Below are 15,184 nucleotides of genomic sequence, written 5' to 3'. Positions count from 1 at the left end.
AGGATAACGTTCGTTGATCCGTTCGAAGTTACTCCGTGAGATCAGATTTCACCATTGGATAAGGGGAATGAAAATGATGATTTTCCAAAATCGATAGAACTTTCGAGTACTTATTAACGACACTAACGCGACTTTCGAGCATTAGACAAAGGCACGGTGGAAGAGCAAAGGGGGAGGGGGAATAAAGGTAAAAGCTTGGCGGTTTTCTTGAGATAATTCGAGATCCCTTATTCTAGATTCGATAAGCAGAAAAGAATAAGGTAGGGAAGATGTCAATAAGAAGAAAGAGAGACAAAAAGATCTTGCACTGCAGTCAACGGGGGATATGCTAATACGAGAAGATGTCATTCGACCAAAGGTAAATTTGCACAAAAGTCTTCTAATTCCTATCTCGATCTCAAAGATTCCGAAGAAGATTCTATGTCGCAAGACGTTGGACGACGATAACGACGACGATGAACGGTTGGTAAAAAATGCAAATGGGGTCAACAAACTGGCACGTCAATGGTAATCAATTGAGAATCCATCTTAAACTCTAAAGCAAAGCGGAGCAATTAGGGATAAAGCAAACAAACTGGATTTTGCAAGAACGGAATGCATATTCAGCGAACATGGTAAAACCGCGGCGCGTATCTAGATGCCGACAATGAGCTTGAAAGAGGATGGAAAGGAATGAAAGGTGGTAATGGTAGTGGGGGTTAGGGGGGGGGATAAAGGGCTGCTAGTGTATGGGCTTAGAATAAAAAATAAAAATAGCTGAGAAGTAGAAGTCTCGTGCGTACGTACACCATATCGACAGTTTTACCCTGTCTTTCCTGCTTGCTGGTGCAAATATTATTTATTGCCGTAGAAGAAAATTTCCATAACTCCAGATTCGGCGAAAGTCGACTAGCAGCCACTCTAGACTTTCTCCCCGAGTTTCTGACTCAGCTTTGAATCCGAACAACCTTCCTTTTACTCTTACTCTCTTTCTCTTTCTTTTCACGCAAGAGAGTTATGTTGCTTAAGTATTTTTTTTCTATTTACCAAACACGACGTGGTTACGCCAATCTTATTTTCTATAAAAGCTAATATACCAATTGCAACAAAAACTAACCTCGAATGAGTAATGAATTAACGCATAAGTTTCCGTCGAAACTGAAAAGACTTTCTAATGGTTTGAAATTCGCTTGTATGTGTGTGTGTGTGTGTCTGTATATACATATATTTACGGAAAAATGAAGAGAGAAAGAGAGAGGAAGTAGAGAGACGTTAAACAAGAATGATTTACGATCGAAGAAAATTTGATAGTCTCTCAATTTACCCGCAACTGAATTCGAAATCAATCCCGACGCCTATCCTTTCAATTATGCGACGAATTAGATTTAAGTGAATCTTTAAAGAACGTTTGGCGTTCGAACAGTTATTTTGGTGGAAGAGAACGGAATAGAAAACAAACTCTCCAGACTGCAGCGTAATAAATAATATTCAAAAGTCCGATTCTGTGCTTCAGATATTTTTAGTTACTTTAATTTCTTTCTCTCTAGATACTGGATAAATTATATAAATACCGAAGATGGAACAAATAAATCATTTTCCTAGTATCAGCATGGAATCGTAAACATTTGTTTTAAATTATAAATATTGCTCTTTTGTGAAATCAGTATCAACTCTATTTTGCTTTTCTCGCTCACCCCTAAGTTCTCTATCTCTCTCTCTCTCTCTCTCTCTTTCTCACTCACTCTCTCTCTTTCTCTCTGTATCTTCCCGTGTAGTTGTCGGGTAGGCCAAAGCAAATGCAAACAAAGACCGCGAATAAATATGGGGTGCATGCGGCATTATCCAAGGTATCCACCTAACCTAACAATGCTAAATTACCGGTTGCAATTTTAATAGGAACGCTGAAAGCGAGGGTTACCCTTGCTGTGATTTTACGCTTGGCCGACGCTTTTGCGAAGCTACGATAATTGTGTTGAATACCTAAAGAATAGGTAACGCGACGATGTTTTGGCTTACCTCAAACAAATTCTCTACGATCCATCTGTTTAACGAAAAGTTTATTGTGTTACGTCGCGCGTAAAATGTAACGTTTTCATAAATAATCACTCCGCCAATCATTATTATCGAAGAAAAATTTAATACATACTAAAGTACTAATACAATCTTGAAAATAGGGTCAGGCAATAAAATTTTCATCATACATCCCTGAAAAGACTTTGTTATTATTGCGACGCCAACGTCGATGCTAGTCATTACTGATTATTACCTATTGCGTGGGCGAAACTGATTGCTTAACCAGAAACAATTAATTATCGCTTTGTTTTATATCCCCCTCGTTGTTTATATATAGCTTGTACGAATATGGCATGTATAGGGTAGACTGATGGTGGTAGTAATACGGCGGGGATGGGGGTTGAATGCAATTCGTTAAATATCTCAAAATATGTAATAAATATTAATACAAATATTGAATTTATGATGAAAAATGATATTTGAAATACACACATTCATGTTACGAAATATAAATACGCGATACATATATATGAGTGAACAATATAACTTCTCTATACCCTAAAGTATCTTTCAGTTATTGTTTTAAAATTTTAATATAGATATTCCCTTTTCACAAATATCGAAAAACAACCAATGTTATAGGGCTTAATAATGTTCATACAGACAACAAGCGTTTATATAAAAATATTTTTTATTAATTCCTAACTATAAAAACTCACTATTTACTCACATTTCTTAGTATTCGAATATTAAAATAATACTAAAATCAAACGAATTTTTTTATACCATATGCGTAACTGTATGCAATAATGTGCTTATCCTAAATTTACAAATTTTTAATATGAAATAGAAACTGTAAGTTTGAGAAAAAGCAAAATATTTATTTAGCGTTTCTGTTGATCTATTGACTATTACTCATCAGTTATCAATATTCCTTTTTGCTTAAATGTTCGTATCCTTTGATCTCTGTAAAGTTAATATTTTGTATTTAACTGTATGATTCATATCTCTTACGTCTAGTCTGTATCTAATAGCCAAACTGTGACAATGATGCAACAGCAGGAGCTGAGTATTTCAAAATCATTGCTAATCAGGCAGAGAGATGATTACGAAATTTTGTATTTATTACTACACATCTAAACCTGAAGATTTTTCGGTATACGTATACCTACTCAAATTTTCAAACACGATTTTCTCCAAAACGTTGCGTGGAACAAAACAATATCATTCTTTTCTCCAACTTATTTTTACGTTTAGAATACCCCTGCTCGATTGTACTATTTGTCCCAGATTCATTCTATACAATCGAATATCGTTGTCATTGAAAAACGAAGAATCTCATAAGCTTCTTTGCGCATTGAATTAAGGTACAATTTAGTTAGAATGTATTATTTGAAAATTAACAGTAATATATACAATATATACAATAATATACACGCAAATTATATTATGCTAATTATGATATCAACCGTCGAACGCTAACAGTCTACAGGAATCTCGAACTAACTATGTAATTACATCATTGGCGTTGAAATATCCTCTCAAAACATGATGTGTTTAAGTTCGATTATATTTTTCTTTATATTATATTCCATAATATTTACTCATTATTTACTAATATTATTTGTTAAGTAGAACATTGAAATTATTGTCACGTTCTCTATTATACGTAAGAGTACTTCTGTTAAATGTTATTACATATAATTTTGTATAGTAATAATAATTATTATTATGATTTGTGAATATCTTTTCTCTTCTATTATTATACCATCACATATATATATATTCGCATACTATTCGTATATTATATACTACACTAGTTCATCGCATAGATTTAATCATTTTAACGAAGGCCTTTTACACTCTCTGTTTCAGAACACTACCACATATTCGTAGGAGATCTGAGCCCGGAGATCGAGACACAAACCTTGAGGGAAGCCTTCGCTCCCTTTGGCGAGATCTCGTAAGTCCTCTTAATCTTCCTCATTAAGGACGACTTACCGTCGTCCTTCTCCTAACGTAGCCTTGTTGGTGGTTCTATACGAGCGCGATAATATACTACCATAATGCGACCAATAATCCTTCTCTTTCTCGACGAAGGACACGTATATATTCCGTTTTTGGTCAAAATATGATCGACGATGATTATCCTTAACTGTCACAACTATCGATTTATTTCACCATTAATATTCCAAGAGGAATCGTTAGTATTTACAAACACAATTCTATTCAAATTTATAAACACCATTAGCACAAAAAATATATAAACGTAATTCGAGGAACATATAACCATGTATGTTCTGTTTTTGTTCATTGCATGATTGATGATCATCGCCGTAGGCTTTAATAGTAATTATTAGGTTGGCCGGAAAGTTCGTGCTGATTTATAAATATCTATCTAATGAATATTTAAATATTTATATATATGTCAAAATATATATTTCTAAATACATATTTAAATAAATAATACATTACAAATATTGCCTATAAATTCTTCTTCGAAATCAGCACGAAACTTTTCAAACTACCTAACATTCGTTTATACTTCTTCATTGATATTCAAAAAGATATCGTCTACTTTATTAGATAAAAATTATATTCAATTTATAATAACTCATAGTTATAAAAAGAACAAATACACAGACAAGTTTGAAGAAAATAGAGAAGATAGTACGAAAGTAGCACGCAACTGCAGTATAATAACCGTGTACTTCCGTGTCCAAGCACGCTGAGAATCTCGTAGAGGATGCAATGAAATTTCTAGAAATCACAGAAGGATAGATGGTAAATCTGAATATTTTGTTTTATCAAGCGATATCGTCCGTTTATTACGTTTTTAACGAGCGCTTTTGACTACCACCCCCCTCACTCTCCTACCCTTTTTCTCCCTCGTTCTTCTCTTCCTGTCTCTCTCTCTCTCTCTCTCTCCTTTCTTTCTTCTTCCCTTTAACTGAGGGACTTTTACGAGTTTCCATCATCGTCGGGACATTTCACGATGCACCACTGACGCGAAACGATAATAACGCGTATATCTCTATGATCGCTAGCCAGGAGTTGCAACGCTGACCTTGTATATTCCTCCTAAACCGGTTGATCGATAGAAACACAGGCAGTGGGAAAGAGAAACAAAGAAATAGAAAAAGTTCAAGTGAAAGAGAGAGAGAGAGACGATTTAAAGGTAGGACGATGATATCGCGAAGAGAACAAGTCGGCCGTGACTCCACAGAAGTCAGAAACGAAATTCCGTCAATTCCTCTCTCTCTCTCTCTCTCTCTTTCTAACTCATACACACGTTCATTCTCTCACCCTTTGTGTCTGATTGATTGTATCGGCATTGTATACCGCGCAGCGGGAAATGCCGGCCTCTTGTCTGAATTCCCCGATATGATTTCGATTTGGCGCCGAGGCGGGTCGCGCCAAAAGGTAATATTTTTTCCGAGACGAGGAATAGAAAGTCCGTCGATCGTGAAATACGTTGTACGTATATAGAGAGGGAAAATAATAGAACAAGGAGAAGAAAAAAAGGGAATGAAAGAGGGAGATAAAGGATGCGAGCGAGATCGTTGAAAAATTTATATGAAAGGTAATAAAAATTCGGTAAGATATAAATAATTATTGAAATAATGAGAATTTAACAAAACATTTCATGAATAAATGATGAACTTTGGATAGAAATATTTGTAACATTTTCACAGAGAGAGAGAGAGAGAGAGAGAGATTATTAAACGTAATTGGATTAAATGATTTGCGAAAAGATCTATTTATGCATATACAGAAAACTTCAAATTCCGAAATTCGATAGTCGACTCAGTCATTATCGACACATACTCATGTATATATATACTCTGCAATTAATTATCCTAGAGCGTAAAGCATTTTGTCGCGCGTATCGATCAATAATTCGATATTTAAGCGTATATGAATACACTGTAATTATAATATTTAAATCGTATTTGTGAACATATTTCGCTTACCGCGTCACCGTTAAATGTAATATTCTTCTATTTATGAATTACATATATCCAACACTGGTGTAGCATTGATAATGAATATATTTTATTTTATTGATATTTCTACTAAAAAGCGATAAATTGAAATTGATACGGTATTTCTATAATAACGAAATAACTAAATGTAGAAAGAGAAAATATATAAAAGGAGAATAAAAGGTGGAAGGAAATAGCACGAGAAAGGAGTCAAACAAGAAAAAAGAAGTCGTGCGATGATCATTAATAACAAACTTATTACTCGTCGATCGATCGAAATATATATATACCTTTGAAAAATATACATATACAAATCTATATAATATATATGTATATATAAAGGAATACATAAATATTGTTCGTGAAATTTAACGATACAATCGAGCTTTAGCCAGTCTACGAGCGACCATTCGAAAATCGAGCATCAACGTATAAACATAAATTTCAAATTTAGCCAGCAGTAACAGAAGGCTTCTAACTCACGGAAGACACGTACAACGTAGATGGCGAGAATTTGCGAGCACGGAAAGATGCGAGTTTTGATTCGAATTCCCCGACCTTCGCCTCGCTTTACGAACGAATGAACGAATGACATTCGAGAGAGAGAGAGAGAGAGAGAGAGAAAGAGAGAAAGAACGAGTGAGCGAAACAGCTGGAAGTAGGTACAGTTTGCACTGCTTGGCACAAGAAGGTGAGTAGAAAAATGGGGCCCTCTAGGAAAATCGATTCAAACTCGCTCTGCGAGTACCTAAGCCGCGCTTTAAAAAGCTAGTGAAAAATTGCCAGAGGTTTTCCTCTTTTATTTTGTTTTCCACTCACTCCTTCCAGCCCTCGTTTCTCTTTCTCTCTTTCTCTTTTCGTCCTGGTCCACTCCTACCCTTACCCTAACCCTCATCACTGCTAGCACTCCGACGTTTTTCTCTGGCTCTTTTCGCGTACCTTTCATCCTAGTAGGGTGCCTCTCTTTCTACCGATTTGGAAGTTCTATTCTTCTTTCTGCGTGGTACCTTCGAAAACTATAGCCAGCACACCAACACAAGCAGTAATTTCTATCTACAAAAAGGCTTGCCCTATGGCCTTGCTCTTTCTCCATAGGGTAAACACTCGAGATTAATTATGCAACCTCTGTGTAAGCACTGATCCGTTCGACATTCGATCGAGAGAGGGATATCGAAGGGCGATTTACGAGCATCTACTCTGAAACACGTTCCCTCGTGGCTTAGACGAGGTAAAGTGTCGTCTAGCAAAGTAGGAGGAAGAAGAAGAGGAGAAGAAGGAGGAAGAGGAGGAGGAGGAGGAGGAGGAGGAAGAAGAGGAAGAGAAAGTGGAGAGAAAGACGGCGTAGTGCTTCTGAAACCCCCAAGAAAGTCGTTTCAGATATCTCCGAGGTAATCTCATCGTTCCACGCTCATTATTCTCTCGTCAAGACGGCCAATTAATATCATCGTCGCGGCATCAAGTAGAAGCAAAAGAGAGGGAGAGAGAGAAAGTGAAGAAGAACGAAATTCGCATTCTTGGAAAGAGGAGAACACGCCAGCTTCATTTCCCGTTTTGACAGATATATACGGGACTGCGAGTACTCTCGATCTCTTGAAAGTCGAGCGAAGACGCGCGAGCATCTTCTCGTATCGTCTCTCGTGAAAAGCTATTAACATTCTATCTCATTCTCTCTCTCTCTCTCTCTATCTCTTACAACTTGCTTATTCGAATGGCTGGATGGTGCGATAATATCCACGTTAGGAATGCTACGCTTCGCGTTATGTATCTCTATCATCTCGAGGAAGAAGCATAGATGGATAGAAAAAGAAATAAAACGAGAAATGGGGAAATAGAGAATGAGAGAGAATGAAAGAGAAAGAGAAATAGGAAAAGATTTTACATCCCAACGAGTTCGAAGGCTCCTCAACCCCCTAGAGAGGCATCCATTAATAAAGCATTAAGCTCTCCGAATACTCGACGATTGTCAAAAGAATTTCGATATCCCCCTGGTCGACGGCTAACGACGCGATCGCGCGAATATTCCATAGATAATTTATCGGACAAGGGGAGAATGACTTCGATAGCGCAAGTAGCGTGAACATTTCTAACACCATTTCCTAGTATTACGATTAAGATATCAGTTTATTACGGTTATACGATCGACCATCGATCATTATCTTGACAAAACGATTATTATTTTTCGTACCCTTCCGAGAAAATATTTCCTCCAATTACGTTAACGATATTTATATTAATTATAGAATTAAACGGAGAGACAAATACAGTGACAAAGATAAAAAGATAGAAAAAGAGAGAGGAAAATGATCCTTCTTTTATTTTAGAAAGAGCGAGTGAATGCCGCATTATGTTGTTTATATCACGGCTTGATCTCGAAACGAAAAAGCAAAGCTCGCTTTCAGGTTTAAATGGCGACTAAGTAAACTCCACCTTTACCTTCTACCATTTCCACCGCCTTAGTTTTCACCTTTGACCATCCTCCAACTACCGTATACGGTTACCTGCAAAGACACATATACAGTCAAGTCTACGCGTTTTCACACGAAAATGATTTAGGTAGGCTCGCGAGCACTACCTTATACTACTACCACGAATATCATCGGTATCTCACTTATATTTAGGAAAAGAGAGTGAGAGAGATAGCTCTCTCGGTCCGACACGAGAAACCTAACTTATGATAGACGGAGGTTTCGTTACCACCAGGGCTCCCTTACACTTTCACGAGCACCCTTCTCTCGCTTGGCCGACCGTCTAACCTTCGACCCTCTCTCTAACAGCTTCCCAAGATAAAGAGAAAACGAGAGAGGTTTAATCCATGAATCCAGAAACGTTGAAGTTAAAAAAGGATAGAACAAGAAATGAGCTAGCAAGAGTATAACGAGACTTTACCCTCTTCTCGTGTATCTTCACCCTCTTTCTTTCATCTCTTTCTTTCTTTTTTACTCCCTATGATTCCTAGATTTCATTATTAATATTTAATTGTGGGAGGGAAGAAGGTTAAAAAGTTTTCGGAATTTTAATATTGTTATCCACCTGGGATCTTATCTTCCACGGACACAAAACCATACCAGATATATATTGTCTGTATAAGTATATATTTTATATATATATATGTATATAAAAAGATTAAAATTCGGTCAACCTACTAACCTCTCTGTTTTTTCTTCTCTTTCTCGAGTTTTTCTCTAGGAAACTACGACGAGAAGAATTCTTAACGGATCTCGTTATCAATCTCTCTTTCTCTCTCCTCTCTCTCTCTCTCTCCTTTCTATATTCTAGCAAAGTCTGTTTCTTTCCTTTTGATTTTGTATATGATTCGGTTGTATAGAAGGGAAAAAAAGAAAAATAGAAGATAAACACAATATTTTCTTTTATTTTTGTAAGTTTATGCTTATGTGCAAGCTGTGGCCCATATAGAAAAATATTTCCAATAGTACTTCAATCTTTATACTTTCGATTTATTATTTTATTACACGTTCAATTGTTTTGTCATTATTGAAGAATACTTATTGTTAGATTTTATGAATATATATAAATATAAAATGTATATATTTATTCGTATGTATTCGTATATATATGTATATGGATTCTTTCCGATAGACCACCGTCTCCCGATAGACCGATTATTTTACAAAGATACAAATATTTCGCCTGCAGCAAAGTTTTCGCTTATAGAAACGGGAGAGTTCCTTGAAAGAACGGGACTTCCTCGAAGTTACTCTTTAAATGGTCACATTGAATCGATCACGGTTGTCATCGTTATTCCTCGAGGAGTATAATAAAAGGCAAAAGAGGGATGAAGTAGGGAGAAAGCAACGAAAAACGGGGATAGGGGGTGGGGGGTGGGTGGGAGTGAGCGTCGAAGCACCGAGCAAAAGATAAAAACATGATCGCTTTACTTCGTCGATCGTCAAGCACGAGTTTGTATACTGTGGAGAAAGCCGAAACGAGAGGATAAGGCACGAAAAAGGAATAGAGAAGAAAAGATAGAAAGAGATGGATAGATAGAGAGAGAGAGAGAGAGAGAGTGAGTAAAAGGGCGCGAAGGGATGAGAGAGAGAGAATCGAGGAGAGAGGGGTTGGGTTCGAAAAAGTTGACAGCCTCGGAAAGTTTCGACACCCCGTAGAAAAGCGACGGCTCGATTAGTTTGCAAACGACCGTAACTTTTACTCGAGATCTTTATCCGTAAAAGTACGGGCAACTTTCTCTCGCTATTGAACGGGGGTGAAAAGGGGTAAAACGGAGGTAAGGGATACGGCTGCTTCCATTGTAACGCCCGGATATAATAACTCAGCTTCTACTGTCTTCTCGTGTTGTTCTTTTATTTTTTGTTCTTCTTCTTCTACTACTACTACTATCTTCGACACCTTACCTACTCGTTTCTTTACCTCTCTTTATTTCTTTCTTTCCTTCAATCGTTTTCTTACCTATTTATGTTGTTTCTTTTTTTTTTGTCACACTATTCTATAATACGACAACAATTTTTACAAATTACTTTTATAAAGAAACGTTTATTAGTTTTGTAATACACACGTTGGTACAGTTATCCTCGACGCGTTAGTCCTTTAGCAATTTTCTTGTACCGGTCGATCGGCAGGATCGAGTTGGTAGAGGAAATCGGACGATCAAAGTGACAACCTAACGAAATAGCTTACCCCAACGGATATCGAATTTCAGTGTTACAAGAGAATTATTACTTAGGTAGCTCTTACCAGCCGTGCACTTACCTATCCTCCTCTTATTGGTTATCTTGAGGCACCGGCCCCTTTTCCTATATCGAATCTAGCTGGCTACGTATTTGCCGATTCATCGAATCACACGGACAGAAATTTATTTGAAATTTCTGTCGGTCATGAAAGATATTCGATTTACGCGAAAATGATTTTCTTCGGGGATGAGAGGGAGGGGAAGGGGGAGGGGGAGGGGGGAGGGGGGAGGGGGGAGGGGCAAAAGGGTATCAGTTATGAGATCTTATTTACGATTTTTCTCTATTTCATATATTATATTACATATATATGTATTATTATTAATTTTCTTCTAGATAAATCAACTTGTCAACTTTAAAATTTATTATCAAACGATCTTTGCGATTTTAACCGTAAACGCAAGGAATTAGAGTTCTCTAAGACCAAACGAGGCTAAAGGATTAACTGAAAGGAAACCGGACATCGTTTATATCTGTAAATCCGCACTCGCGTAGATCCGTATACTCGCAAGTGTTGCGAATGTGCGGTCACTTGATTTATTGCCTGCTCAAGATTATCACTCCTTCCTCTAAGGTAGAAGTCTGGACTCTCCTTAGACTCCACCCTTCCTTCTTCTTCTTCTATCTCCGTCCAACACTCTATTTCTACCCTTAACTCTCTCCCTCTCTCTCTCCCCCTCTCTTCTTCCTCTTTGAGCGAGCTGTACTTCTCCGAGTGGTTTGTGACTTCCTCTTACGGTTTACGAAGCGAATCCAGCGTCCAGAATTCCAACGTAGACTACAAGGAAAAGAAAAAGAGAGATAGAGAGAGAGAGAGAGAAAGTTTCTTAGATGAGAGTCTTATATCACTTTCACGAGTACTTTAATTCGTTATGGAAATAATACTAAATATGATGAAAGTTTTACTTATTTAAGAATGATTATTAAAACGATATCGTTATATATTTTATTGATATTGAAAAGAAAAGAGAAGATAAGAGATACGAAAAATAAAAAAATAGGAAAGAAGAAGAAGAAGAAGAATAAAATAAGACAACCAAAATCCCGTTCTCCTAGAATATTTATAATAATCGATCGGCGCCCTCTCGTATTAGGAAAAATTCAGCCCTCGTTTTACGAGTATAACTTGGCGTCAATCTCGTTTCATCCCCCTTCATAAAATCCTCTAGGAACATATATTTCCTCGCTAACAAGTAGGTACGTGTACGCCTCGTATTTTTTTTTCTCCTCTCCCTCTCTCTCTCTCTCTCTCTCTCTCTCTCTCTTTTCGTCTTTATCTCCTTTTTGCATGGAACGCGTAGCCTTAACATGGTATACCTACCTATCTACCTACCTACCTATGTTGAAATTCCCAAAGGGGGTTGGAAATAGTGGCCGTTCCCTTGTAGAAGAGGGTCGTATGAAGCGATATTCCGTGAAATGATTCAGGAAAGTCCCAAATAATGCGGCTCGCTGGTTCGGCGGTGGACACTTAAAATCCAGCGACCAGAATCTCTCCCACCCTCTCTCTCTCTTTCTCTATCTATCTATCTTTTCAAAATCGTACCGTCCTATGTATGAAAGGAGAGAAAGATAGAGAAAGAAGCATATATAGTAGAGCTGATCTTGGAACTCGGTTATAGTGGTAATAGTAACCGGAGCCGGAATCCAACGAACGAGAAACGCTCCTCTCAAACTCGAGACGTTGTCAGGGTTTAAATCTTAGCTTCCTCCACACCCTCGTACCTTCGCCATTCCCAAACTCCGATGTAAGAACGACTCTGTCTCTCCCTTTCTCCCTCTTTATTTAACTATCTCTATCTCCTTCTTTATTTAACTATCTCTATCCCTATCTTTATCTTTATCTCTCTCAACTCCCCTGGGATAACCTCTATATCTCCATCTCCCTTGCTCTTCCTCTCGACAGACTGACCCCGTAAACTTAGCTTGAACACCGATCGCACTGGTCACACCATTGCACGCTACAGCAAATAGTCAAAGGGAATTCAGTCCAATGGACTCTGGACATAGTTATGACCATCCTTCGCGTATATTCCACCTTTTCTTACTACTCGCGCGATTGCACGCATTTACCCATCCTCTAAACGCGCCATACTTCTTCTTTCTACGTTAAGTACGATGTGAGCTCGCATGGAAGTTCCTGCTTGGGGGATATTACGATAAAATGTTTTCTCTTTCTTTTTGTTTTTTTTTTCCCTGTTTTTTCTATTTCTTATCTTCTGTTTATTTTTTCCTTTTCAATTCTCTCTCTCTCTATGTGTGTTTTTTTCTTCTTTTCTATATATAAGTATGTTACCATTCAATTGTGTATAATTCAATTAATTTATGAAATAACAAGATATTATATTATATTATTATGCATAAACGTGGTACGTTTAAAATCGATAGAATAAGCATGACTTTTAGAACATTTGTTTTCAAGATATAGAAAGAGATAAGAACTGCTAACTACGAACATTGTTATAAAAACAAATATAATATTAACTTTGAAAAATGAAATTCATACTTTAACTAATCGCATCTCGTGAAAAATTAACATAATATATTACCAAGTTGAAGTATGCAATTCTGCATTATTTCATACTCTGACTGGTCGGTTTGTATCACGAATTAATGGATTTCACGGATAAACGGCAACATATATATAAAACGGTGGATCTAAATAATAGTTTTGGAAAAACACTTTTCTCAAGAGAACTTGGCAGAATAAGGAGAAACGAAAAGAGATTTGGTGGCAGGACGTGTAATGGCTCGACTCTTCCGGTAGGAAGTTTTCGGGATGTCGTCGAAGATGACGACGACAGTAGTGGCAGAGGCAGGCGGGCGGGGGCGGTACAGTAGTAGCAGAACCGGTGAAACTAGTCGAGCATGTCTGAGGTAAGGTTTGCTAGGTAGGTCAACGGGCATGAAATTTCAATGAGCCCGCTACTCTTTCCGTCGCCACGGAAGAATCCCCTCGGCGTGAGTATAGTCGACCGGCCTGAAATTATGCTCCTGGTCTAAAATATCGAGCAAGACGATGGAGTAACCTTGCCGGCTGTGACTAAAAAAATAAAAGCTTAGGAATGAATGAAGACGAAGGGAGATAGAGAAAGGACGGACAGTAAGTGAGAGGACTAAGAAACCAAGAGAAGAAGCGACATCGTATATTCTCTTTGTAAAGCTGACTGAGGATCTCAAACCTTCTCCTTCTCTTTCCCCCTTCTTTTACTCCATCGTCTTAGGCGAATAGATAGAGAAAAAGAGCAAGAAAGAGAGAAAAGGCAGGACCGAGAACATCCAAAAACAGGCCACGTACGAATCCTGCTTTGAAGCTCAATATCTCGTTTGCCAGAAGTCGAAGCGCCAGAGAAATCAATGTGACGCGTTAGTCTTGTTCCTTCCCAAAGATCTTATACCAGCTACCTTTCTTCCTTCCTTCCTTCCTTTCTTTCTTTCTTTCTTTATTTATTTATTTCTTTCTTTCTTTATTTATTTCTTTCTTTCTCCTCCTAATTCGAGAGACGTAACTCTAACGCTATATAATATACTAAAAATTGAAATGAAAAATTTATGGAAAATCGATATTCATAAACAGTTAATGTTCGTATTCGTGTGCATGCGCTATTTATTCAACATTGCGAGTGAGAATTTTTTATGCTTTTAGAGTTTTTTTTAAACGTGAAATAACACGAAAGAATAACGAGGAATAAAAAATACTATGATATAGCTTGAGAATATATATTTCACTAGTTAAGTAATAAGAGAAAGATAAAGTGAAAAAACAAGCCTAATGCCGAGTTTTTTTTTACGATGAAATTGTTCTTCAGGGAAGAAGACTAGTCGTTTCTCTTCGTTTTTTCATTCACGATCTACCTTATTACCTTTCTTTCTTTTTCAAAATCCAACTTTTCTTTCCTTTTCTCCTTCTCTTTTTTCTCATTCCGGTATTTTATCTTGACTTATCCGTACGCCAGTAAGTACACGAAGGTTTAATGGGAAGAAGACGTAAGAATAAGGAGAAGGGAATAGGGTCGGGCAGCCGTCGTCGTTTGGCACAGTAAACTACCATGGCTGACTATCACGACAACCTACTACTTTATGCTTCAAGAGAAAGCGAAGCTAGGGGAAGAACTATCCCTTGAGTGGAAGTGCATGGACTCTACCTGGACCAAGTCTATTACTGTCCGTCTAAAATATTCAACGTACTCAACAGCACAATGATATGTGTCTACTCTCTCACTCTCTTTCTCTTTCCCTTTATTATATATAAATACATTGTTTATAATACAATATATAATACAATCTATATATATATTTTAAGTTGAATGGAAATTTTGTAACATTTTTAGTGATAATTCTCTATATCCTTCTGCCAAATAATTGGTAGTCAATTATTTTTTTTGGTTTCATATAACCTTAATTATTATTCTACCTTTTGCTATTATTCATAATTACGCTTATATTTAAAGAGTTTCGTTTCTTCAGTTTAAAAAAAAAAACCATCAAAATTGATTATTCTTA

The 15,184-nt window shown here is 37.0% G+C and overlaps 1 protein-coding gene across 10 annotated transcripts in view; it reads left to right on the top strand.

The window, feature by feature from the left end:
* Nucleotides 1-15,184, top strand: part of LOC122516702 (nucleolysin TIAR) — a 401,875-nt gene that overhangs the window by 317,344 nt on the left and 69,347 nt on the right. For all 10 annotated transcript variants that reach the window (XM_043634731.1, XM_043634732.1, XM_043634740.1 and 7 more), the window contains one exon: nucleotides 3,868-3,955. In XM_043634731.1, the coding sequence (XP_043490666.1) occupies nucleotides 3,868-3,955 (88 nt within the window). The remainder of the gene's footprint in view (nucleotides 1-3,867; nucleotides 3,956-15,184) is intronic.

This window comes from Polistes fuscatus, unplaced genomic scaffold (genome assembly GCF_010416935.1).
Source record: "Polistes fuscatus isolate 324 unplaced genomic scaffold, CU_Pfus_HIC Scaffold2, whole genome shotgun sequence".
In the NCBI taxonomy this organism is placed as follows: domain Eukaryota; kingdom Metazoa; phylum Arthropoda; class Insecta; order Hymenoptera; family Vespidae; genus Polistes; species Polistes fuscatus.
This window is presented reverse-complemented; position numbering and strand designations above follow the sequence as displayed.